This window comes from Gouania willdenowi, chromosome 17 (genome assembly GCF_900634775.1).
Source record: "Gouania willdenowi chromosome 17, fGouWil2.1, whole genome shotgun sequence".
In the NCBI taxonomy this organism is placed as follows: domain Eukaryota; kingdom Metazoa; phylum Chordata; class Actinopteri; order Blenniiformes; family Gobiesocidae; genus Gouania; species Gouania willdenowi.
In genome coordinates this window covers 13,840,213-13,867,721 of record NC_041060.1, presented here as the reverse complement: position 1 = coordinate 13,867,721, position 27,509 = coordinate 13,840,213, and the positions used below count along the sequence as shown (strand labels likewise).

The 27,509-nt window shown below is 37.7% G+C and overlaps 1 protein-coding gene across 1 annotated transcript in view; it reads left to right on the top strand.

Moving 5' to 3' along the window:
- Positions 1 to 27,509, top strand: part of LOC114479198 (low-density lipoprotein receptor-related protein 8-like) — a 117,939-nt gene that overhangs the window by 46,579 nt on the left and 43,851 nt on the right. Inside the window, exons 3-4 of the mRNA XM_028472752.1 lie at positions 336 to 458; positions 16,557 to 16,685. Of these exons, the coding sequence (XP_028328553.1) occupies positions 336 to 458; positions 16,557 to 16,685 (252 nt within the window). The remainder of the gene's footprint in view (positions 1 to 335; positions 459 to 16,556; positions 16,686 to 27,509) is intronic.

Below are 27,509 nucleotides of genomic sequence, written 5' to 3'. Positions count from 1 at the left end.
GTGTGAAATGATGAGTGATCTCCTGTGATGAGATGGATGATTGCTTAGATTCAGATAAGCAGTGCACTGCCCATTTCAAAATGTGGGCTTTTGAAGGGAACAAATTGCTGTTGGCAGGTGTTTTCACAACTGCTCGCTTTAAATTGATGCCACACTTGACACTTTTTTAGCCCTTCATCAAAGTGGTCAAAAAAACATGTTAACATAAAGATTTATCGGATGTAAACAGAGCAATAATGGATAGCGAGAGGCTTCAGTAGGCTGAGAGTACAATGCACTGCTTTTGTCTTCCTGTCCTCATGCTGTTTCTCCCTGTTTGTGCATTCTCTCTGCAGCCAGGAAAACATGTGCTCCTGCAGAGTTTGCCTGCTTGAATGGTCAGTGTGTCCCTGGACGTTGGCGCTGCGACGGGGAACCAGAGTGTCCAGATGGCTCGGATGAGTCCGAGGAGACGTGCAGTAAGTGCATATGTTACATTTTAGAAGGATAAATCTCACCATTTTTGCACGTTGTAGATGCCACCGTGCTTCAATGCACCCAATCTAATGATTATTAACTCCGCCAAGGAGGAGCGTTCATTTATTTGCTTGTTTGTCTGTCAGCAGGATTACATCAAAAGTCCTTAAAGCCACTTTTTTGTGCTGAATACAAATGTATTTGGGTATGAAGTAGTGCTGTTGATTGATCCTGGTCCAACTCTACATTTTAGTCAAAGTATTTCAATTTGGAGTATTTAGTTGTAAAGTGTCAGTGACTGTCCTCTATGGGATGAAACCCTACTATTACAATTAATTTTTGCTATTGGCTGAGAATTAGATCATGCAATATTTTGGGACCATCTTGTATCACAAATAAAGCACTGTTAGCCCCGCCCCTTTAAAAAAAAAAAAAAAAAAAAAAACTAGAACCTGTGGGCCCTACAATCTGTGGTGAGTAGGTTGGATTGAGAGAAGAGTGAATAGAGAGGTATAGAGATTATTGAGTAGCTAGTTAACACAGCATAGATTGTTCATTACAGATTTTATAATATAGATTAATCATTAATCCACAATCAAGGCATTTTTGAATCCCCTTGTAATGGCAGGTCAGGAGAAAGCAGGGGTTTAGTTACTCTTTAATAGATTTTGACAAAATCTTTATCCAAAAATAGACTTTAAGCCATCGAAGATTCCATAAAACTTTTGGAGTGGGGGTTGATCATTATACTGATTCTGGACCAGTTTAAAAAATCAAAAAATCCCTTTCTCTCATCATTGGCAAATTTCCCACAATTAATCTCTGTTAGTGATTGACCAATTTTTATGAAATTTCACTCAGTCATGGCGTGGTGGTTCCTCAATTATCCCACCAAGTTTAATCCGTGACATATCTATATTACACATTTCATTGCAACTCTTCAAAAACAAATAGGGGTGCCCATACATTTGGACTAATTGTATCATTATTAATGGAGATAGAAATTTCATCCAAGCAGTCACAGTACCATGTGTCACGGCAAATTTGCGGTTGACCTCATTTGGAGACATGATTGGAGCCCTGGTTGAATGACGAGTCTAGTCAGAGCATGATAAATTTATGAAAAAGGATTTATTGTACACTAACTGAAAAAGAGTACAAAAAAAGAGTGTCCCATCCTGTAGGGAGGGCAATCAGCCAGGTACCAAGCAGGATGGTCAGAAAGGTTCTTCCCTGGCTTGGGATATGCAGGACTAACTAACAGTTTCACTGCTTAAGCTTTATACAGATATGAGAAAAAGTCCCAACCCTGAAGGGAGGAAAAGGAGGGAGTCAGATGCCCAACAGTGGAGACGTTAGAGAATGATGAAGACGTGAATGTTATGAGGAAGGATGGCGCCAATGATATCTGTTCTCGATAGTGTGTGTGCGTGTATATCTGCATGTGAATTTGAGTTTGGCCTTTAGCAGAGACTGTGTGTTGCTGTACTGCTATTCTAACATGACTCAGCTGTTCAAAAGTGCAAAGAGTAATGCAGTCATCGTGTATTAGAACATGACAAATTGTACACATGAATACATATTTGATGATATGAGGATGAATATAATAATTGCCATGACACATGTTTTTGGCTTAACGTAAATGTGTTCCACATTAGACTTAAAGTACAATTTAATTTTCATAGTTTTGCCTGTCGATATGATCACCTGACGAGCCCCCACATTCTCAGATGGTTAGAATGAACAGAAAAGCTGCTAAAGCTGCCAATATTTGATTCTGTTTGTATGTTCCACAAGACATCTCAGGTATTTAATTTGGCTTTCCAAGAACCTGTACTCAGGCTGGTCATTTCCCTTATTAGTTCAGCACCACTGGCACATTAGCATCTCACCTGCCTTCTTTCGCCCCCACACCTGCATTGTGTAGGAAAGGCCTCAATTATCGATATACCAAGCTGTTAGAGCTCGGGATCGCACTGTTGGCTGGCTCGCATTCACCAGATGCCAGCTTTGCTTTCCCACGCACTGGCCTTGATGAGGGTCAGATGAGTTGATTTGATAGCTAAGCAACAACGCCAGTGTGGGAGGTTTACATTTTTCTGATATTGCTAATTCATTTTAGTCTACAGTGGCTGCAGTGCACTTCTAGATAATAATAGCCTCAAGGAAAATCTAAAAAAGCCACACAATGATGCAGAATATGTTCAATAATGTTTCTTTCAGTGCATTAATGCAGTTTAGTTTTAGAGTTTCAAAAGAAAATAAATAATTTATTTTCAAACCAGTACTACTGCCTGATTTATGCAGCTACACATATTTGGATAAAAGCTATATTTTATCAACAAATAAAGTCAGAGGAAGAGATAAGATCTAGTGCTTGTAATAAGAAAATGATGGTGTGTTCAGTGTGTGTCTAAGAAAACTGTCTGAGGTTTGTCACCAGTTATAATGGAAAACAGTTCAAATGGAACCACATGCAACAGAATTTTCTTGTGGCCTGGAAATAAACCATTGGTGATAGATACAGTTTTTTAATGAAGCCTAGACCTAAATAATAAGCACTTCGTTAAAATAAGTGAGGTCACAGAGTCAACGTAATAGTTGAAAAGTATAATGCATGTTTTTAAAATGTGTTGTTTTTTTCTTCAGTGAGCCTTTTCAATGGTGTTATTTATTGAGGCATAGCGACCTATACACTCGCACACATGCTGACCACTGAACAACAAACCTATGAAGGTAGATATGTTGCAAAATGTGAGAGCTTGTAGAATGCGATGTGAAGTTGGTGTATAAATCTGGTACATGCAAGAGCAGTTTAAAGATAATTTTCTTCATCATGAGAAAACTCTGTAAAGCTCGAATAACAGATACAGATTAACAGGAAAACATGGAAATATTTAAACTGGCCTCCTCCGAATTGATCAATGCTTTTTCACTGTGACCAAGTTTTAGATATTCATTTTGAATGAGTGACATTTGTTCATGATGTTTGTGACCAATTAGAGCTGGGCTATATGGATCAAAACTTATATATCGATATTTCTTCTCAAAATGGTGATATATGATATAAATCTCTAATAATAATTCAGATAAAGTCTTACCAGGTTCAATTTGCTGATAAATGCCACACAGGCACCTTAATTAACAAACAGCTGTTCAATATGTGCTACTTTAGTGTTGAGTGAGTGAGTTCTGTTGTGTGGCTTGTTTATATTAAGGTGTGGGTTAGAACACACTCTCATTGAGCTTTTCATGCTGTTCTGAGAAGTAGCAAAAGCAGCAACTCTTAAAACAAGTATTTTAATACACAATAAGCTATAATAAAAATATATATATATATATACAGTATATACTGTATATATATAATGCCTCATTAAACAATTAAGACACATTAATGATTAAGTGGTTAAAACACGTCTTTTGTTGGGTTTTTCCCACCACTGTGCTGTAACCTCTAAGGTTATTGAAAGATTGTAAAATGCATCCAGCTGAGCAAGAACTGATTATTTTTTTTGGTTCTTTTGTAAAAGCAGCACAAATGTTTTATTGGTCATTTAATCTAGTTTTATTTCATTTAATTGGCTGCTGTTTTCTGGCTCTGTTTGATGAATAATGGATTAGCCATGGTTACATGGTTATCTTCTAATGTTGCTCACAGATGAGTTGAATAGGGAGGGAGACTCAAAAGAGTCTCTGAAGGATAACAAGTCCAAATTGAAACAATAATTTAAACAATAATAATAATAATACATCATTTTTATATAGCGCTTTTTTGGACACTCAAAAACATTTTACAGAATCAAGAGATTATTCTTTCACTCCACACTTAGTGGTGGTAAGCTACTATTGTAGCCACAGCTGCCCTGGGTCAGACTGATGGAAGCGAGGCTGCCATAGTGTGCTATCACCACCAACACTCACTCACACACTACATTCATACTAGACAATGTGGGTGAAGTGCCTTGCCTAAGGACGCAATGACAAATAGCACTAAAAAGATAAATGAATAGAGGATTGGTTTCTTGGCTGCAGAATAGAGAGAATTCTTTCTGTTTGTAGAAGAATATAGATGTAATCAAACCCTTTATATAATGTTGGTGCGTACAAAGGTAGTCCTTCTTATGCAGTGGCTCTGGCTCGTTGGCCGCCAGATTTTGCTCGGAAGCAAAGTGTCAAAGTATCAAAGCTGTATTTAGAACAGAAGGGTTGCTAATGAGATCCACTTCTTCACATCTGTCTTTTCAGTCTGTGTAAACCCAGCTGTGCAATGATCACAGAGTACAAACACGCCAGCTCAGAAACACTCAAAGATGGACTCTGTGCAATCGCATGATTTTAATGATTTTAATCACCAACCAATGAGAAGCTTTTTCATTCCAAAGCTGTGGTTCCCATTAACAAAAGGGGATTAGTGTCATTCAAATTTTACATTTACATTTTTCTGTAAGTATTTTTCTGGTCGTTTTATTAATTACAATTTGTGAAATAAACTTTGTTAAAAGAAGAAAATACAAGTGTACGTTTTGGACAGGGATCACGGAAATCGAATGTTTTCCTTCGTCCGTCGTTGACTGTTTTTTTTTTTTTTTTTTTAAACGGTGATGGAAAGAATCTGAAGGCCATCTGTCGGTTTGATGGATTGCATTTCACAGCCCTGACCATTTGGTAACGAGTAGGGATGGGTACCGGATTCGCTACTTTTTTAGGTACGGACCAAATTCCTTTGGTACTGATTCATTTAAAATCAAACGGTGCCATGTTTCGGTACTTAAATGCATCCATGTGACAGTGAGGGAGTGGAATAGATCACCTATGTGCAAAAATATATGTGAAATACTCACATAGAGCTGCTTTTTAATTTGTGCATTTTTTTAAAAAAAAGAAAACAAACATTGTAGTTAAGAAATTTGGAGTTTATAATATGGTCAATTATATCATTTTGCGATTTTTTTTTTTTTTTTTTGTACCTTTCGTTTAATACACAAAAGGACCAAAAATTGGTATCGTTGAGTACCGATTCTGATTCACAGGTATTGAGTTTCGGTTCATATGTGAAAGGTGAGTGAACTTATTTAAGTCCCGTTTTTCATGTTGATTCTAAATGCGACAACGCAACATAAATAGTGCGTCTACGAAATATTTTACATTAATGTTAAATTTAGCATTTTATTGTCGCTGAAATATAAAGGTTTCCTTACTTTGGCTTTAGAGTGAGAAATATATTCATGTCACCCCCAACCCAATGCAATATATATTTCCTCTTAAAAATCAAAGGCATCAGTCTTTACTGAATATAAATATGAAAGCTTACAATTTTGTCAATAAAGAAATCAAGTGATATCAATGTAACAGTCTTTTCCAGATTTCCACTTTGGCCTCCATGCAGCAGTTATCTGTGCTACAATCACTGTGGACTATTAATACATTCCTATTATTATTATTATTATTATTATTATTATTATTATTATTATTATTATTATTATTATAAAGTCCTTGTACTGTCCTTAAAATTGTACATGGCCATTAAAAACATTTCTGATTCTGATTCTGACTAAACCGTGCAGCAGCATCACTGCTGTATTAGGAATTAAAGTTTGGGTTGCACACTGTGAGTTACTCATGACTACAGAAAAATGTAATATATTTGAACAAAATGTTAGTTTTTTTCATCTATCCCATAATCAAAGAGGGAGTGGACCTGCTGTGCATCATCGTCTCATGTTTTTATGAGAATCTGACTTTAGCTCAGTTATCTGCTACGGTTTGCTTTGGGCTTTACACTCATTTTCCTAGAGTTAACAGACACGAGGGAACCTCACTGTGTGTCTTTTACCCTAAGGAGTGTTTTATTGTGGATAGATGAGACAGAGACTGGAGTAGAAATATTTACTATTGGAAGAGGTAGCACAAGTATTATTGAATTAGCTGTGTTGTGCTTTTTATTAAGGTATTATGATTGTTGTATAGTTGTAGTAATTTTTAAAGGAATTTGATTATTTTTTTGTCTGGAAGCTCTGCAGCAATATTGAATTTCACATGTCTAGCACTTGTGTAAGAGTTTCTTGGATTTGATATCGACTGTAGAATTACACTTCTACTCGGCTTGTGTTGCACCCACAGTTCTCCCGTTCTTGTCTCCCATGATTATCTGTGACTGTTTTTCCATGTCTTTGACTTTAGACGGGTTGATACTGAAATGTTTGTACAACACTTTGTGGTTTTTACCTGTAAAAAGCGCACTATAAATATAGTTTACATACTTACTTACCAGATCCTATAGGTGAACAGTTGTGTATTTCTGTTTTATGATAGGAATCATTTTAGTTAGGACTATACAGTAAATAGAGGAACTCAAATATGGACTGAAAGAAAACAGACAATTCTTAGGTGAGACTTGAGCATTTAATAAAGATAATATAAATGTCATGACTCAATCCAGCTCAGGGTGTGTTGTTCACACTGTACGAGAAAACAAAGGTCTTAAAGCAGGTGCCCAAGTCACTATCCTGCATGTTTTAGATCAGACCACAAAACTATAATTCCCTGATCCAAGGCCCACATTTTTATATTTGAAAATCAATATAGGACGGGTTAAGGTTCTTGTGCATTTTTGTTATAATTTTGTCTGTTTTTAGAGTAATTAGTTTATTTCTGTTGTTGTTTTGTGTCATGAGTCATTTTTGTTCTCATTTTGTATGTTTTTCTGGTCGTCTTGCAGGGTTGCGTGGAAAATTTCGAAATGTATAATTCTCTGAGGGCCAAATTTAGTGAAGTAAAGCTAAAGTTGGGTTTTTTTTCTTTGTTCCAGCCTGATGATGAATATAGTTCGAAAGTTAGTCATGCTTAGTATTGTTCTTCCACTAATAAATACTCACACACACTGTAAAGACAAGAAATAACATTTTATTCAAAGGCTGACACATACACACACATTCACATCTGTGCATGCTTGTAGAATGATCCGTTGTGAGTTAGAAACATGACGAGCAGCTTTGTGTCGCTACACGCTACGTCCGGTTGAAGCACTGTTTATATTGGACGATGCACACAGGCAGCATTGGGGGCAGCTAAGTGGCAGCAGCGGTCCTCGGGGGTCCTCAGGTAAAGACGAGAGCATCCATGCAAATCTCTTGTATCAAATAGATGTATGTGTTTCTTGGTTATTCAGACCAAAAAGAGAATTAAAACAACCGGTGCACGCCTGGAAGTCCCTTGTGTGACTGGAGAGAACCTTGTCTTGTGTGTTTTTGGAGTAATTGTGTGTGTCTCTGTTGTCACTTTGTGTATTCTTGTCATTCTGTGTTTTTGGAATCTTATTTGAAGTCTATTTTTGTTGTTGCTTTATATATTTTTTTGCGTATTGTTGTAGTTATCTTGTTTGTTTTGGGAGTAATTTTGTGTATTTTGCTGTCAACTTCTGTTTTTGTTGTTCTTTTGTTTTTTTCTGGCTGAGTCATTTTGGGCCTATGCTACAAAGCTAGATAGTTATATCCTGGATTTATCTCCATTAGCGGGCTTCACCTACCCAAACATTGTCTGTCTGACAGAAACTGTCCTACAAATCTAGATTAGAACTCGTTGTTTAATCAAAATGATTCCAGCCTGGTTACGTGCGCACTCTTGAGACAGAGGAGGAGATTACAGCGTCAGACCAATCACAGTCACGGAGAAACTGTGGAGAGCAATTTACGTCACAGTTGAAAATGTGAAGAATTAAAATCCATAATTCAGACCAAAAACAAAACTGTTGCTGCAGTAAAATCAGCAAGGGATGAATGCAGGAATTGATCAGTGTTAATGCTTAAATTAGTGAGATTATAAACGGAGAATAAACATTCTGATCAGTTTCACTTTCTCTTTTATCTTGTCTGTGGCTCTGATGCTGCGTTCATACAGATAAGCCTAAATCATAAGGTAGAATATATTTATATTTTAAATTATGCGGTCATTATACAGGGTGGATTAAAGAATGAATAAAGGATTGTTTTATCCCGTTCTTCTCCTTATCACATTATAAAAAAGTTTAAAAATAGCAGGAAATAGTGCTGGTCTCGGACGGTCTTGACGGAAAATCCCGATTCCGGGCAGCCCGAGTCCGAGACAAGACCAAGTCAAAATGCTTCAGAGTCCGAGACGAGACCGAGACCTTTAATATTTGGTCTCAAGACCGGTCTCGAGACCAAGACCGGTCTTGACTACCACAACACTAATAGAGAGACAAAAAAGGCTCAGACGTTCACACCAAAAATATTAAAACCTATATTTCCATTGATTAGGAAGCCTAACAAGGTAACCAATAGATGAGAAACAAATTAAATGACAAACATTTGTTTTTACTGTTTTTTATAGCTGATTTAAGACCCGATATCATAAGAGATGCTAACAGAAAGCTAACACAAGAGGAAGGTTAACTTTTATTAGGTTATTTCAGGCTCAGGAATTGAGAAACGTAATTGTCATTGGCAGAAAAAATGCTGTTCACTGTAATCGTAATTGAATTGCAAATATACATGGATAGTTGAAAATGTAATTGTAACTGAAATATGTATTTGACCCCAACCCTGCTGAATACCTTTTGTAGGGGCTACAGTCAAAGAACCACAACCCAACATTAAATGCATTAAGTACTTAAAGTGTGTCAAAGATTCTGGTTCTATTAATCCTAAGGAACAATAAGTGCAGAGAAAGCTGTACAGCTTTTCGTGTTGAACACAATTGTGTACTATAGTGCAGGTCTTGCTAATGCACTTTCAAACAGCATGTTGTTTGCAAACCGACGAGTGTATATCTATAATTCAAAGGAGAGCTACATGGCTACGCTAACACGGCTTAATGAAGTGGAGAATGACTCGCGTCTAAAGGCATTTGATGGCATTATAAAGCAGTTGAGTTCATATTAGAAGAACTCCAGCATCGATATTTGCTCCACTCCTGCAAAAATCTCAAATAAACATGCACATGGTAATGTTTTTCCTCAGGAAATAATGTTAAGACAAAAAACATTGTTTGTAAAAGGGAATCAGTGTCCTACCTTTCCAGTATGTCAAAAGAACAATATAAAGTAACAGAGGCAGCCAAAACTGAAGATCTGAGGCACTCTTGAGGTGTAAAAATCCTTTATTTAATACAGGGACGTCATGTCAAAGCGTTTCAACTAACAGTCTTCATCAAGACATGAGCAAAGCAGGTAAAATCAGGTGCTTATGTGCTGTGCAAAGGAGATAACAAAAAAGACATAGACAGGCAAGCATTAAACAATAAAGATATTGTTAAGAGTTATTTAAATGATGGGTATCTACAGTATTTAATAACACTGACATATTTTTCATTGTATAACGTTTATACGCATTGTAATGATAATAACTAGAACTACAAGCAGTTATGAAAGGGGGCCAAGCATTCCCCTGCGACTGAGGTCAAAATGCATTTGCACCCTTTATAGCGCCACCCAGTGACACATTTTTTGGTATGGGTGGTCTGTGTGCTCTTCTATATGTACCCTGTACATTTCACAGCCCTCAACATAATACTTGAGCTGAAATAAATGTTTGTTGTTTATGTTGTAATAAGCCACGCCCACTTTGACTGATCGCGATTAACTTCTAGATATGGCCTCAGGAGCAACCCTGGGCCACCAAATTTGGTAAAAATCGGTCTTGCCATTTAAGAGAGATACATTTCCAATATTTGCAGCGCCCCCTAGTGGCCTACAATATTCAAATTTGACCTATACCCCCACAGTCACATGCCATCCAAGGATCTCAGATTTGGTGTTGTCAGCATTTATTTTGACCAAGATATTCAACAGTTTGCTAGCTAGAAAACTATAGCTAGCTAGAAAACTTTACTCATAATAATTTGCGCATATTTATACTGAACTAAATCCTTGCCATAACTTTAGATCAGGTCCAACTGAAGACTCTACATGCTAAGTTTCACGCTGATTGGACAAAACTCCAAGAAGGATTTTGAAAAAGTAGGTTTTCCAGTTTTCGCAATTTTGCGACAAAACAATTACAGGCGCAAATGGGTGTGGCCCAGCCCAGGTAATTCATTGCTATTCAGGGAATCTGTGAATCAGAATCAGAATCAGAATCAGCTTTATTGACCAGGTACAGTTTAGAACAATACGAGGAATTTGACTTGGTAGTTGCAGTGAAAGAAGGCACATCAACACACCGGAGCAGCCTTTTGCGGCGCCCACATATTTAGGTGAAGAAGGGATCAACAACAGGAGGAGAGGAGGGGTGAGGGGGAAAAAAACTGCCAGTTTGAAACTGATTTCCTTAAACAGAGAAAACAGTGTGAAACCAGGAAAAAAACTGCCTCTGCAAACATAAATGTAAGCATGACACAGTCAAACAACTCGAGACAAGGCATGTAGGAAGGGTTGGGTGGGAGGTTGGCTGGGGGAGGGGGTCAGGTGGGAAGAACAGCAGGATTCCAGCTATTTGGGGACATGGGCGTGCTGCCAATGGGCGCTGCAACCACGCCTCCATGCAGCTGCGGATGGGAGGTGGGGAAAGATGGCCAACGAGGCATTTGAATTTGAAGACCTGTAGCTGCGTTACTGACAACCAGATGACGTGTGGAAAAGTTCAGCATCAACAGTTCCAGGTGGGAATGTAGGGAAGGAGCGGGGGGAGGGAGTGGGGGTAAGAGCCGCCGTCTGCAGAAACTTCCTGGTGATAAGAGATGAGACAACCTTGGCTTTAGCCTTGGCTGGCTGGGGAGCCGAAAGGGAGATAAGCAATGTGATTTGATACAGGCTATGTCAATTTCAATAGCCTTCTGTCCTGGGTCTCTCTGCTGTAATCCAATGAATGGCCTAGTTTCCACTTCCAAGCCAGGTCTCCAACTTCTCCCAGTTGTTATCCATAACGCGTAGACGATCCAAAAGCTCTTGCTTTTGATATCGATCAACACATGAGTCTGAGTGTTCAGAGCCCTGCTACATCCTTCAGAAATCACTGGCAGCTTTTCCAAAACAGTCGCCAGCGTAGTACGGACTTTTCGATAGATGAGGAAGCCACCAGCTCCGATCAGCAGCATGCCTACTATCATTATTCCAATCATGTAGATGTCCTCCACGTCTTCCACGGAAAGGATGGACAGACACACAACTCGCCACTTGTTCCAAGGGTCGAGGGTGTATCCAGCCGCAAACGTCCCGCTTGGACATGCGGGTTCACCACCCCCGGTTCTTTTTGTCGAAAAAATCTGATCGATAGCACTGAGAGACCAACTAATTAATTCCATTATTCCGGTTTTGGATGAGTTACAGAGAGAGGCTCTTGTTAGGCTCACAAGACCAGACAAAGCAGCAGCTGGGAGAGAGATAAGAAGGAAGGAGGGAGAAACAGGGAGTGCGACTGTCCTCGTTGAGAGAAGCAATGAAAACGGATATGAGTGGATATGAGTTTTTGAATTTGCGACATATGGTGTGGGAGTCATAGGCCAAAACACGTTGACCGTGGTTATAGCGCCACCTGCTGGTGGACATGTGAGTTTTTGCGTCCGACATAAGCTGAGGTGTCTGGACCAACCCTCCAAAGGACACCGCCCTCCCTTGCATGATTTAGCCTGCAGCACCACTTTTAATAATAATAATAATAATAATAATAATAATAATTCATTTTATTTAAAAGCGCCTTTCAGGCCACCCAAGGACACTTTACAATAAAAGCAGAAAAACAAAAACAGTGCAATACATTAAAAACAGTATAATACAAAGAAGAGAAGAGAAAAGAAAAGCAATGTAGGTGAAATTATGCATTAGAATATACAAAGATTGGGCAGATTGGAAGAGGCGGGTTTTGAGTCTGGATTTGAAGAGGGGTAAGGTGTCGATCTTACTTTTTTTTTTTTTTCTTTAAAACAACGTGTCAATGTTTCTGATGTCCGGGGGGAGGGAGTTCCGGAGTTTGGGAGCAGAGCGACTGAAAGCTCTGCTCGCTATGGTACTGGGTACAGTGAGGTGGATGGAAGATGAAGACCTGAAGGAGCGAGAGGGAGTGACAATATGAAGGAGGTCAGATAGGTGTGTGTGCGTGTGGGTGGGGGGTTGCAAAAATCGATCCGGGAAGTGACAAGGCTGTGAACCAGAATGGCAGTGGAATGAGAGAGGGGTGGAGACGGTTCATGTTTCGTAGATGGAAGTATGCAGTCTGGGTTATGTTATTGATGTGGCAGTGAAATGATGGGGAGCTGTCGAGGAAGGACACTATAGACTCCTGACCTGAGGGGAGGGGGACACGGTGGAGCTGTCAATAGTGAGGGAGAAAGAGTTATTTTGGAGAGGATGGATTTGGTGCCAATGAGGAGGAGTTTTGTCTTATTGGAATTAAGTTTGAGGAAGTTAAAGTAAACCAGTTTTTAATTTCTGAAAGGCAGTGGGCAGGGGGGCGGGGTGGAGTCAGGTTTACTGGACAGATAGAGCTGGGTGTCATCCATGAAGCAGTGAAAAAGAATGCCAAATTTTTTCAAGATACTGCCAAGTGACAGAGATAGATAATAAAGAGCAGGGGGGCCCTGGGGAACACCAGAAGTGGAGGGGGGGGGTGAACTGAGTGTGGCCTGAGAGGTAGGAGTGGAACCAGTAGAGGGGGGTGTGAGTGACGCCAATGAAGGAGAGTCTATTCTTGTGAAGGATGGGGTGAGGAATGGTGTCGAAGGCCGAACTCAGATCAAGGAGGATGAGGATGGAGATTAAACCGGAGTCTGCTGCCATGAGGAGGTCATTGGTGATTTTGAGGAGTGCAGTTTCAGGGCCGTGGAGGGGACGGCTGTTTTGGGTGAGGTGAGAGTGAAGTTGAGAAGCGATGATTTTTTCTAAAAGTTTTGTAATGAAGGGAAGGTGTGAAATGGGGCAGAGGTGATAAAAATCATTGGGGTCTGAAGAAGGTTTTTTCAGAATGGGGGTGGTGACTGCAGATTTAAAGAGAGTGGGGACGATTCCAGTGGACAGGGAGGAGTGTATGACGGCTGATTTGAAGGGTAAAGCTTCTCGAGCTGATGACCTTTAGATTTCAGGGTGCGTACTTTGGGGGTAAACCAAGGATGGGAACGGGATAGGAAAACAGAACATGATTTGACAGGGACAAGTGAGTTCAGAATGCATTTTAAACCAAGAAACTCATCAAGTAGTTCATATTAATGTAGATTAAATAACTCGCCAAATAGTTCCAATAAGTGTATGATATTTATCATTGGAGAAAGATTGTTACATATATATCATTGTAAATTATTTGGTCATTAAAAAGGGCAATTAAAGAAAAACATGGATATGTTTTATTAAGCACCCCTCATTCAGAGCCACCTATTGCTTAATCATGTTTTCAATTTATTAAAGGAAGCTAAAATATTACCACAAGCTCCATGAGAACATGCAATCAGCTACATAACGGTTCCTTCCATGATATTATAATTTGTGCTGATCAATTGAAAGGTAAATCTCTCCACATCATTGTGCACACAAATAAGGAACTACTTCAGGTCTTAAAAAAGCTGATGAAGACCCATTTGTTACCGTGATGGTAAATAACAGGCTGACATCAGTTTGTCTGTGAGTAATTGTCTTTCATTAAGTGGCAAACACAAATGTTCTCAATGTCTCATCCTTAATATCAGAGGTGTGTGTAATCATTAGCTGTCACCTCCAGCTTCCTCCACTCTGTCTGAGAGAAGTTTGATCTTTTTGTTTGGATTGGGGAGGAACTGAGCTCAGGCTTCATTAAAGAGTCATCAGTTAAAAAGGACAGGACGCCTCACCCTGTACTTGGTTGATTCACATTCTACTCAGCCTTCTTTCTTCATCTAATTCCACTTGGTATGGAGGGCTTTGATTTGTCTTCAGGATAACTATCTCAAAGGTCATGTGGCAGCTTGCCACCACCCCTTTTTCTTCAGTTTTCTCCAGCCTTATAATCTCCCCCTCCCTCCTTTATTTTTCTCTTGTTTTTCATCCAACCTGCCATATTATGTCACTGAGCTACATATATTTTAGTTTCAAATCTCTTGGTCAATCCCTACCACATAATTAGCATATGTTTATATGCCAGTGGCTTATTCTCTCCAATGATTTCAGGAAAAAGTAGGATAAATGCGGGATACATTTCCCTCCAGTGTAAATGCATTTAAATACTGTCTGTTGGTGCTGAGTCCCACATGGGGTTCATCAAATTGTCTAATCAAAACCACAAATAATAAAATAGTTTTGCCATTTTGTCCTTTACAGCTTTGTAATAAATGTAATTTTTTTTTTTTTTTTTAACAAATAATTAGATAAATTGTCATCAAATGTGTCCAAACTATTATTTGTATTTATTTAACTATTATCCATTAAAATAAAATGTTTTTGGCTAAATAATAATAAAGCAGTGATAAGCATAAACCACATCATAGGTGAAAAACTAACATATGAAGACAGTAAAAAAAAAAACAAACTTATTTTTTGAATGATGAACATTGAAAGGGCCCATGGATAATAGGAGTGTTAATGATAATTTGACACATTATTTAGTTTTGTAACGCATCCTAAAATTTGAAATAGTCAGTTCAGTTTGGAAACTGATCCGGTTTTTATTTGTCATGTGTGACTGTTTGCTAATGCAGCTGCATTTTACATGACATGTTGAAAATCATTTCCTGTTAAGAAGCATGTTAAAATAATAGATTAATAAAAGTAAATATATAAATGAAAAAAAATAATTCAAAACAATTCAAGCTTATATTTTATTGTTACTTTTTAAACATTTGAAGCAATTCAAAATTAACCCCTTAAGGCCTGCATTTATATACATGTATATAAAACTATGTTTTGTGCATGTGTTTGCTTTTAAGTAGATGATAATTTAAGTTGAGATTAATAATTTGACTAATGCACAAAAAATAAATAGAAATTGGGTATGTTGCCATTATGCGACAACAGGCATAATAATGGTTAATAATAAAACAGTAATATAACAGTAAGAAAAATATTTTTGTATCAATAACAGAACAGAAAATAACATCTGTTACATTCTAACAACTGATTTCAAAGTGAGTTTTTTATTGCAAGAAAGTACATGGCTTATTACTCTGGACATTGTTCTTTTTTTATTTACTATATATTAATGTTTTGTTTTTTTGACTATGGTCTATTTCATGGTGCTCCTTTGGTCCCACCCTTGTGCTACTGTTGTCCCGACATAACACAATAGTGACATATTTTAAGTAACAGTAAGCAACATCGGGTCAACGTCAAGTTCATTACACATTTGATCAATACGGTTTCTGGTATTGACAGACCACACATGTACGGTAGGTAGTTTGTCACAATGAAAAATTACATTTTATATATATATATATATATATATATATATATATATATTTTTTTTTTTTTTTTTTTTTTTTTTGTGTTTGTTTGAAAACTGTTACTTTTGTAGCAGCTCTTCCCTACCATTGTTTAGTTCAACTTGGTTTTACCATCATAGCAGAGCAGCATAAACAGGCTGGTTGTTTCCTTGCTGTTCCTGGTTGCTATAGTATTTATGTCCTCTCCCTCAAAGCTTTGTGAAATGTTTCTCTCTAAAACCCAATTATACAGCTTCAAACTGCTTTTTATCATAAAGTCAATGCTCTTCGGATATAGCATATCAAAATTGTCAAATTACAATCTCAGAAATAGTAAAATACTCAAAAAATAATAATTGCAATTGACTCCGACATGATTTTTTTTTATTGTAGAGGGCTTGTGGCTGGGCTGTAAGCAGAGATGTATAATTAACAACATGCTTTGAATCAAACTGAGTGGAATCTGGATCAAAATATTCCTGTGCCAACTGGAAAAGATTAGCAGGAGAAGGAAGTGGAGGTGCTGGCTTGTTCTTTTGCTTCACAGCCAAATGTGTGTTTGCAGTTTGTTTTCTGAAAGTCTCTTTCAAACCATCCCAGACAGCTAGCTGAGTTCACCTGAGCATTGGAGATTTGGATGAGAAATTCAGTGTTAGCTGTCGTAGTGTTAAGTGTTAGCTTCCTGTGTTAGCTCATGTCGTACCTCCTTTATGCGACGATGATACCTCAGTCATAAACTACTTTTGGTCTTCTATCCCTGACCACAGGCAAACAGACGTGCCCTCCTGAGAAATTTGACTGCGGAGGATCCGCCAATAAGTGTGTGTCGCTGTCATGGAGATGTGACGGACAGAAAGACTGTGAGAACGGTGCTGATGAGGAAGACTGTGCATCGGGTGAGTTTTGTCAGATTGAAAGTTCACTTTCAATCTTAGATTGATGATTTGATGGACATAGGCTGTATCTTCATTTCCTCGGAACTCCGTTAGCATTCAGATACAGATTGGATTTTTAATTTACAGTCTACTCATTTAACATCAAATTACTCTCTGGCAGAAAATGAGGAAAGCTCGAATACTTGAAGCGTTTGGATCCCATTTCTAAATGATTTAATCGTTCAAAGGACATCATCTCACAACCAGCCAATCACGCAGCTCAAGCGTGTGTCTTTACCCACCCCTCAGCCCCTGCAGGGTCTTTCCATGCCCTACTTCTCAGAAGCCGTGAAGAATCGTCTTCTTCTTCTTCTTCTAACTCACGCTCTCCCTTGGCTCTTCATGTCATGTGAACTGATTGAGGCAGCAGAGCATTGGGGGGTGGGGCTGCTTTGACTTTGAAGATTGTACTCAAGTGGTGCATGGCAACACTGAGGGAAAGGAAGAAACCCGTTTCTAAATATCTTATATCATTGATGCATTTATTCTCATGTTTGGCTTTTTGTGTGCGTCAGGGTGGCCTCAGAGCCATTTGTGTAAAAAACTATTGTGATGTTTAGCAGAGGTGAAAGTAACGGATTACAAATACTCACGTTACTGTAATTGAGTTGCTTTTATGGGTACTTGTACTTTTTTTGAGTTTATTTCTAAATTAGTAATTGTTCTTGTACTTAAGTACGTTTTAAAAGAAGTAATTTATTACATTTATACCAGAATTCTTCACAAGTTTTTTTTTGCAAGTCCAAGTCAAGTCTCACTCTTCCTGATTACATTATTATCCCCTGCCACGAAGTGGAAAAGGGGGATATAGGTTTGAGCTCCGTCCGTGTGTTCGTCCGTCCGAGTAAAGGGGACGGCTTTTCTCAGTAACTGTTTAAGATAGGATAACCAAATTTGGTGTGGTTCTTCGGGGTATCGATACCTTGATGGAGTTTGAAAATGAGAAGCCCGCCAATATTAGTTCCGGGGTTATTGCCCTTGTTATATTTATAGTTATAGTTACCTTTTATTTTTCTATTGGTGAAAGTAGTGCTACAGGCTAAACCGTGCAAGGGAGGATGGTGCAATTTGGACGTTTGGACCTCAGATGCAAAACTCTTGCAAATGCATTTTGGACTTCAACTTTCACATTTTAAATCACATCTTCATAAACTTTATATCCACGTGTTCCCTAAATAGAGTCGCATCTTCTTACATAGGCCACGCCCACTCCCACGGCATATTGCTCTTTGTAAGTCACTACACATCAGAAACCTACTTTTTTTTAACTCCTTCTAGTGTTTAAGCTCTATCTGCACCAAACTTTGCACATACAATCTCCAGACTTGCCTGATTAGAAGTTATAAAGATAATTTTGGTACTCCAAACAATGTGCTAGGCCCTCTGCTGAGTCAGTATCATTAATTGTCTTTGCATGGATAAGTTTCTGTTTCTTCATAGGTCAGTTGTTCAAGTTCCTAATTCTCAAGTTTGCATAATTTAGTTTTTTTTTCAGATATTTACCTTCCTAATCCCTTCAATAGCAACTATTGCATGCTAGAATCTTGCATGTTGTCACATTTATTTGCTCTGGCGGGGGATGTTGATGACTGTCTTCTTGTTTTAGTTGATTTTGTTATCTTACCAGGAATTTAAAACTTAAAGGTATAGAGGAGGATTTTCCCGAAGTTTAGAAAAAGAACGCCCTCTCCACTTTTTGAACAAATGCACATGCGCAACACTCTACCTGCTCCCAAGAGGGAACATCTATTAAACGTGTGCAAAAGAGTGCAGAAGCCCAGTTTGCCTCATGCACAGCTCTGTTTACAAGTTGGTGTCGGCATCGCTCATATAAGCTTACTTTCCCAAAGAAGTTTTGCACTTTTCCCACTGTCAAACTCACCACTAGTAAGTGAAAAGTGCGCAAGCGAAAACTAGCTAGAAACGAGCATGTACGACGGCCTTACGTAAACATATCACCAGCATGATTGACAATTAGGAGGACACATAGTCTTGATGATCCACCCAGAATTTGAAGCCAAATTAACATCCTTCACAATACCTGTAATGTTAACTATAGGTGCAGGGAAACTTGATGGTCTAGATGTTGCAGGAAGTGAAGTAGGAAGGAGGCAGAGTTATTGCACATTGTGATTTATTTTTAGGTTGACAAATTGTTATATCATGATTTTATTTGGTGTCAATGTCATTAATCATTAATACCCTCTGTAAGAAAATAACAGTTGTTTATTTAAAAAAAAATTTAAGCTATAGCGAGTCATTGCAAAATAGTCTAAAGAGCTACACGAGGCTCCAGAGCCGCAGGTTGCAGACCCCTGCTTTATCCTCTCGCTCAAACTCAGTGTAATGGTAACCTGGTAGACCTGTATTATTAACGTTACGTGGACAACAATTAATCTGTAACCTGCCTGTAAACCGACAGTATACCTACAGTATGTCATTTTCTACAGTTAACGTTAGACAGTAGGTGGGGCAGCGGAATATAGATGATGTGATTAACGTTACCCGACCTTTTTATTTTTCTACATCATGTCAACGCCACTCAATGCAAACAAGTGCTACAAGCAAACTAGCATTTACTCATCTATCAGTTACAAAGCTAGTAGCAGGCTAACTGAACGTTATGTAGCTTATGTTTACCAATCCGGGTGAGTTTTGAGTTGCCTAATAAAATTTGATGTGATCGATTCAGCATCTTTGATTCATGTACTGCAGACTTTGCAGTCAGCGCTCCTTTTGTTGAGACCGTCCAGTTTGAAGTTGTTGTAATCAAATGTGATGACAAATGGAACAGCAGCAGCTGCAGGTGTGCCGCCGGTCGCCATGGTCGTCAGCCGAGGTACTAGTGCGTGAGCTGCACAACCGATGCATATTATGGTTACCATAACCATGGTTACCATGAAAAAAAGGGGGGAATCACATTAAGCTCGTGAGATGTTTTAGAGTTAAAGGTGCAATCAGCAACTCTCAGATCCCTCTCTCCCCTCTTCCAAAGTCCCTCCCTCAGAGGAGCTAACAAGCTAACGTTAGTCCGACAGCAACATCACAGTAATATAACATGCTCTGTTAAAAGCATATTAGTGCAGCGCTTCTCTCTCTCTATGTGCACACGCCTCAGCAACAGCAGCAACAACTCAGTGCCACTTACAGCAGCCCACACGGAGGCTGCTGCACGCACATGAACACATGTACTACAGAGTTCTAGTGTAACAATTACAAATCAAACATAATGTAATTCAAGCAGCAGTAATTTCCTTTCAAGCAGAAAAGTCACCAATTCCACGTTCTACTCCTCCAGACCATACACCGTAAAAAAGACGGTGCTCTAGCTCCAGGAAAGGGGCGGGGCCTGTGAGCAACAGCTGTCAGACAGCCTATCAAGCACAATCCTGGCTCTGATTGGTTCTTTTTGCTCGGTCGCGGTGCATTCTGGTAATCTGCCAAAGGCTGCAGGAGCAGCAGACAGGACTCAATGAGTCTGTTTTTTTCACACAAACTACTAGTTTGATGTAAAGCTGCATACTGCTCCTTTAATACGCCAAACATAATGATTGTTCACCAGTCCCAAAACACCAGTCCCCATCTCTGATTTCTACACCCAACCCTTATGGGTTGGTTGTAGTCGGTGTAGTCAGCCTCCAGGATTCTGAGGCATGCAGGAAAGATTGTGGCCAATTGGTTGTCCAATTTTTGCCTGTTTTTGTTCCATGTTTTTGCCCTTTTTCACCAATGTTTGCCACATTTTGTTCTTTTAAGCTACCTTTTACCATTACATACCACCTGTTTCTTCTTTTTTTTTGCTGCTTTTGGCCCATTTTAGCCACTTTTCACTCTTTTATTCAGAATCAGAAAGGATTTTTTTTTCACCAAGTACAGTTAAAAAAAACAACACAAGGAATTTAACTTGGCAGTTGGAGCAATTATTGCTATGTTTTTGCCACTTTTTAACAATTTTTTACCACCTATTACAAATTTTGCTGTTAAATAAGATGCGTCACTATCAGATTTTAGTACACTTTCTTAAATGTTAAGTATTGATGGCTATCATACTGTAACAAAGTGTTTTGACTTCACTCAATAGCAAACCTGTGGTTAACTCCTAATCTTTAAGTGGCCGTGCACATTTACACCAAGCAGCAGTAACATGATTGACTTCTGATCTAATGCCTTTCTCAAAGCGGGTGGCTTTCCTTTCTTCTGTCTGTTGAGACCCAGTCTAGCCCTGATAATCCTTTTTCTATTCTAATGTCTTTATTGATGGGGCAGTCTTAAACCTCTCAGTGGTGACACAAGGGCAGGCAGCAGGCTGTGTCTGGCCCCAGCACAGAGTTAATCTCTGGTCAACCTGAGACGTTGGCTTAAACACCAGCAGAGCACGGTGCCAGATAACATCACAAATATACCTATTAAGTGCCGCTCAGGCCACGTTATCTCTGGACTGACTGGGGCCAGTTTGAAAGACATTGTTATTAATCAGGGGAAGTGGCTTTGTGAAGCCACCTCACTGCAGATCAGATATGAAGGGATGGATCATTCAAACATAATGTTTGAATGAATGAACTGGAAGAGAGTTGTTAAACCTTATATAAGTTATATGTCAACTAATCACAAAGCAATGGTTCTTCCTGTTCTATAACTATTCACCTCTCTACCATAGTTATGTGACCCTTCTTTCATTCTATATGTTTGCATTTTTTTTTTTTTTTTTTTTTTTTTAACAGCAAATTTAGATTTAGTTTTCTTTTGACTATAATGAAACTTAGTTTACAGGGTCCCTACGGTCATGAAATTCCTGGAAAAGTTATAAAATGTGAAAAACTATTTTCCAGTATTGAACAGTAATCCAACCTTTGCTATTACATTAAGCAAGTCTCGGACACCTTGTGTTGTACATCACTTTGAATAAAAGTGTCTGCTAATTTAAATTGTAATTTTATGATCTTATATCTAAACATGGTAACACGTATTTAGTTGTTTAATTTTACATTCAATAGCTGATGCATCATTCTTTAAAAAATATTGCAAAATGGGTTATGGACAGTGGACACAACTTGGAACCCTGGTTTTAGTCAAAATGTAGTCATCAGGATTATTTTAGTTATGTTGGGTTTTTTCCGTAAGAATTTGATATTTTTTTTAATTTATAATTTTGTATTTTGCGCTACGAGATGACTTTTGTTGTAATTGGCGCTATATAAATAAATTGAATTGAATTACAGTCTAGTTTTAGTCAACTAAATCTGTTAAAGATATTGTCAAGTTCATGCATTTTTTAAAGCTTCAGTTACCATTTATCAACCTGATATGGGATGGTATTAAGGCTTGTCTCGACTTCCACACAACAGAAGTATTTTGAATTGGATACCTTCCAAAAAAAGAAACTTAGTTGTGGTTGGATTTTGTCTCATTTAAAAATTATAGTTTAGTCTTCATTTGTCAATGATAATATCAATATATTTTTGATTTAGTCTTTGTTCACATGTATTTTTATTAATTAGTCATAGTCGAGTTATTGTCATTTAAAAAATAAAGTCGACGAAAACTATTAAAATGACAAATTAACAAGATGAAAATGAGATCTAAAGGTCCCGTTTCATACTGATTTTTTCTGCTGAGTCATAGTTTAGTGACTTGCTTTATAGTTTTTTTTAGACACCATTAAGGTCCAGTAATTATAATTGAAAGGGTCACTGTGATCTATGACCATAAACAGTATAACACAGTATGGATAGATTTAAAGGTAGAGTCTACACTTTTTGTTATTCTGGGTGAAATCGTCCTTCCATCCTGAGAGTAGAAAATATTATTTTTATTCAGAAAAAGGAATAAAAGCAGTCAGGCCTTTTGTAGCAGCTCTAATTCTGTAAAAACTTGTTCTGAATGGAAAGAACCAATTATTTGCCTTCATATATAGTCCTGTCACACCCCACCCCCACCCCCACCAATCTAAATGACATAAAATACCCACAGCTATAGGTTTTGGGAAAATAGGACTCATTTTCACATTTTTTTTGTCATTAAAGGGGTGAATAAATTAAATTAAAATAGAAAATTTGAAATGGAAAATTGCAACATAGTCACTACATAGTTGTAAAGGAAGTATGTTTACGTGTGAATAAAAGTGCCACTTCTCACCTTTACAGCGATGTCATGTCTGACTGAATCTATATATTCCATCAAAAATAGTCTCAAATTCTTCCTAATAGATTAAGAATCCAATGAATCCCTGCATTTAGTTCAAAACACACAGTAAAATTGCTGTAAAAAAATAAAATGTAACATCCTATTTACTAAAAGAAAGCAGCACCGCCCTGATTTTATTGTTTTTGTTTTAACTCATTAGAAATCTTCATTTTTAGGTTAATGTAAATTCATGATTAAATCAGGCCGGCAGCTGCTTTCTGCTTCATTTTTGCTGCAGTACCATACATGAACTGCAGGGTGCTGTGTCGCTTGAAGAAGAATTGTGCAATAGAAGAAGAACCAAGTCACATGACTCGAGCACCAAAAAATAACTTGTATTTTCAGAAGAACAAATTAATTAATTTCTATTTTGTACAGTCACTGTATTTTGTAGCACTTAAATTATTTGTATATTATCGGCATTTGATATATATTGTTTTCTAAGCAAATCGTTTTTAAGCAGAAGTGAGTTTGATGTTGGATCCAGGTGAGGGAGGAGTCTGTGAAATGATCAGTGTGCTTTACTCTGGCGCAGTGTGTTCTCATCGGGGGTTAGCCGTCGGCTTTGTATAGCTGAAGAATTCACTTCAAAGCAGCATTAGCTCTGCTCTGTTTAGGAGCAGAGGGAGACTTTGAAATAATAAAATGTATAAAAATGACATCTTGCACAAAACGGAGAGCTGAAAATGAAGGGTTGTTCGTCATGTTTAGCTTCTACCAGCAAAGTTTTTGTTGAAAACTTTATCTTACGTTGCAGTCAGTCCATATCTTCTCCAGATGCAGTTCAGGTTATTCATATCATTAATGAAAAATCAGAAAGCCCTCCAACCAACACTGAGCATCTAAATGTGAAGAACCTCAGTGAGTACGAGGACGCAGAATAGCTGTCTTCCAAAACGTTCTCTACAGAGCAGAGTGTAGCAAAGAAAGACATATTAGACGTTATGATCTGAATATGGGTGTCATGGGGGTTGAGGGCCTTGATCATTAGCCCACACTCTTGCAGCTTATGGTGGGATTCAAACATATTTCCACCTATTTTAGAAATCTTTTTGTTACTTGACTGTTTACCTTGGACAGGTCTTCTCTCAGGAGGACTTCCTTGTAAAATTAAATAAAATGGAAAAATAAAACATAACAAGAGCAATCAGGGGCCCAAGCCTCAGCCAAATTTTGCAAATGATAAGAGACGTATTTTTTTTAATGTCTTACAAGACTGATACAGAATCATTATTAATCCAGATTTCTTCCAAAATGTAATAGAATCTTTCATGTCATAAGGTCTATCTTTGTTAAAAATCTGGTAAGTACGTTTGACGAAATCCTGCCAACAGACAAACATAATAGCTCCTTTGCAGAGATAATAAAAAACTATCTGAAGTCTTGGAGTTCAACCGGTGGTTTGTGTTAGTGGTTAGTTTTTGTTGCATTTCCCTGCTCAGTCTCCTCTCTCCACTGTGTGTGACTCAAATCTTACCCCGTTCTCCACTGACTGAGAATATAAATGCAGATGTGATGGTAAACCTAAGTGCTTCCTATTGATGCTTTTATTTTGGAAAGTACTGACACTGCCTCACTTGACTGTGCTGTGGTCCTAAATTTAAAAAAACAACATACGGTAGTATATGTAGCTCATTTTCTACTTTTTTCTTATTTATTTTAACTGTTAGAAAAGATATTCTTCATCATTCGCAAGTGGAAAGCAGACTTTAACAATAAGCCTAGAAAGGGCTAATAAAGTGGTGTGGATATCCAAAAGCTCTGTGGTTATTTGTTAACATACCCTGCCCAATTTTTTCTTGTGGATTCTGTTATGGAGCTCATAAATAAAAAAAATAGTCTCATAAAAGTGGATGAATTACAGAGACAGTTTGCGTCCATTATACAACATCATTATTATTTGTTAAATTGTGTAAAAGTACATTATCTTGTGCATCGTTATTGTAAGTTTTATGGCCATCATCCTCATGTTGATATTGGATTGTATTCTTTGTGAAATAGATGTTTTCAGGGAATTGATTTTACGATCAGAAAGGATGTTTTTTTTTTTTTTTTTTTTTTAATTCTAAAAATGAATAGCATATCACACTATAGATTTAGTTTATTCTCTGATTGATCGAGAACTACTTTCATTTCTTCTTTTTATGTGTATAGACGAGCTGCAGGCACATGACAACAGTGGTCGTGTATCTATCACTTGTATTTACTGGGTTAAGAATAAAGCAACTCTTTAATATGAACTGACTGAGGTGTTTATGTAGCAGGCTTGGCTAATATTTGGTCATTTACGAAATGGAACGGCTGCAGTAGAAAAAGTAAATTTAACTTGTTGAATCATCTACAGTTTAATAATGCATATGCATATGTCTAAAAGCAGCCCTCTCCAGAGAAAGCTTTGCTGATCAGCAACGCAGAGTCTCTGTAGGAACGTTAAACTAAACAAATCTCATTGACAATAATATAGACCTGATTTCTCTTTCTGTATATTTTTAAAATGTCTGTGTCATAGGATTAAATGTAAGATGTAAAGAACATTCTACTTTAGATTAGTTTCTATAGCAGAGAGCAGCTGCTTTATTTAATGCTTGTTTTTAGGGATCGACCGATATTGTTTTTTTAGGGTCGATGCCGATACCGATTTTTTTCCCCATCAGCCTTAGCGGATGACCGATACGGACTGCCGATTTTCTTGAGCCGATACTACTTTTTCTCCCTCAATTTACATCCTAAAAATTACACAATGATGATAACAAATGGTACAAGTCTCAATTAAAAAAAGAACATTTATTGAAATTAACAAAGGTGAGGTTGAACGACACCAAGTAAAAGATATTTAACAAATAATAAAAACAGGAAATGTAGAACAAGAACAAGTCAAAAATAGAGGGAGACATCTCATGAAATATAATGAAAGAACTGTTTGTCCTTGTCCTGAAAATAGCTGTGACAAAAGTTGGCCTGACTGAAGATATATTTTATTAATAGGATTATTTAGTATAAAGATATATAATTATAGTATTAAACACAAAAATAAACCATGAATAATAGTCAATTCCAACACAACCCCAGAACATAAATTAGCAGAGGAAAATAACATGATGTCAGATGCGCATTAAGCAACAAACTGTTCTAATTTCTGTTCTAAATTGCATTAAGATTAACTTATCAGCGCAGCGCTGAGTGAGAAGCAGAGAGAGAGGGAGACAGCAGTGTGCATCGGCTGATGCCGATACACGTGAAACCGACACTCGGTTGATCACTACTTGTTTTTACCGTCTTGGTATTGTTCATTTCATGTTGTTCTGGTAGTGATTACCGTACTTTCTGCGTTCTTTACAGTTATCTGCTGATTTCATTGGGTGAAACTAGGCAATTACTGTTGATCACCAGTGAGGGCGTAGTGTGTTACTAATAGTAACCTTTGTTACTGTGGTCTCAGCTCTCTTCAGGCCTTCTACTCTTAAATATGTTCATAAATGATATCTTATCCCTTTAGCACCGAAAGAATATCTGTAATATTACGTGAATATCTGTAAAAGTCACGTTTTTCTATTAGCTGTGTCTGGTCGCGCATAGCATCTCTTCTTCACTGCAAGATATCGGCATGCCAACCAACCACTGGGTTACCAGCGCCCTCTGCTGGTCCAAACAAATACCTGACTTAAATACAGGGCAATGACTGTTTTTTTTTTTTTTTTTAAAGTCCAATTGTCAAAGCACAAAATACATTTTCAGTTGCACTTTTAAAAAGAAAAAGAACTATTATGCAGTTTTGCATCGTTTATTATAGAACCAGAATTTAAATTAATAGGCTTCTTCTTCATTTGTATTATTCCTTTCATTTATTTCATTCAAGATTTATTTTTAGTTAAATTGCATTGTTTTGAAGAGTTTATCAAGGGACTCTTTTGACAATGAAAAATAAAAGGAAAATAGTATAGCATTTTCCCATTTTGTAAAATAAATCGTGAGAGAATCGGATCGTGAACCCAGTATCGTGAATCGAATCGTATCGGGAGTTGAGTGAATCGTTACATCCCAATCTCTCACAGATGAAATGTACCTATGATAAAAATTACAGACCTCTCTCATCTTTTTAAGTGGGACAACTTGCACAATCGGTGGCTGCCAAAAACTTTTTTGCCCCACTGTATAATTTACAGGTCTTGATTTTCATGTGTTCCTAACGATAATTTAGGCTCATTGACCATCTTTAGGATGGGCAACCTCCTCCTTAATTTTCCTACATTCTCAAATATTGTGTTGACTTACAAAAGTGCATTTTTTCTTTGCTAGCTAGTTCTTGCCATCCCACTCTCTGTTTGTTACCCCTCCCTGTCCTCTTAATCAATCACCGTTGAAGAGCAGTTTGTTTTTACGTAGCAGAAAACAAGCCTGAGCCCTTTACTTTCTAGAAAAATCAGAAAGACCTCTGTTGCATGCAAAAGTTGTTGGTTGCAGAAAGATCTTTTTCTAAGGGAAGCCATGGTGGAAAATTTTGAAAAAGCAGGCTTTTCTAATAAGAGTGTGTTTTTCGATCATGTCTTCTTTGTTCGGGATCTTAGGTCACTTCACATTTTCCCGCAGCTTTCATAAAGGAGA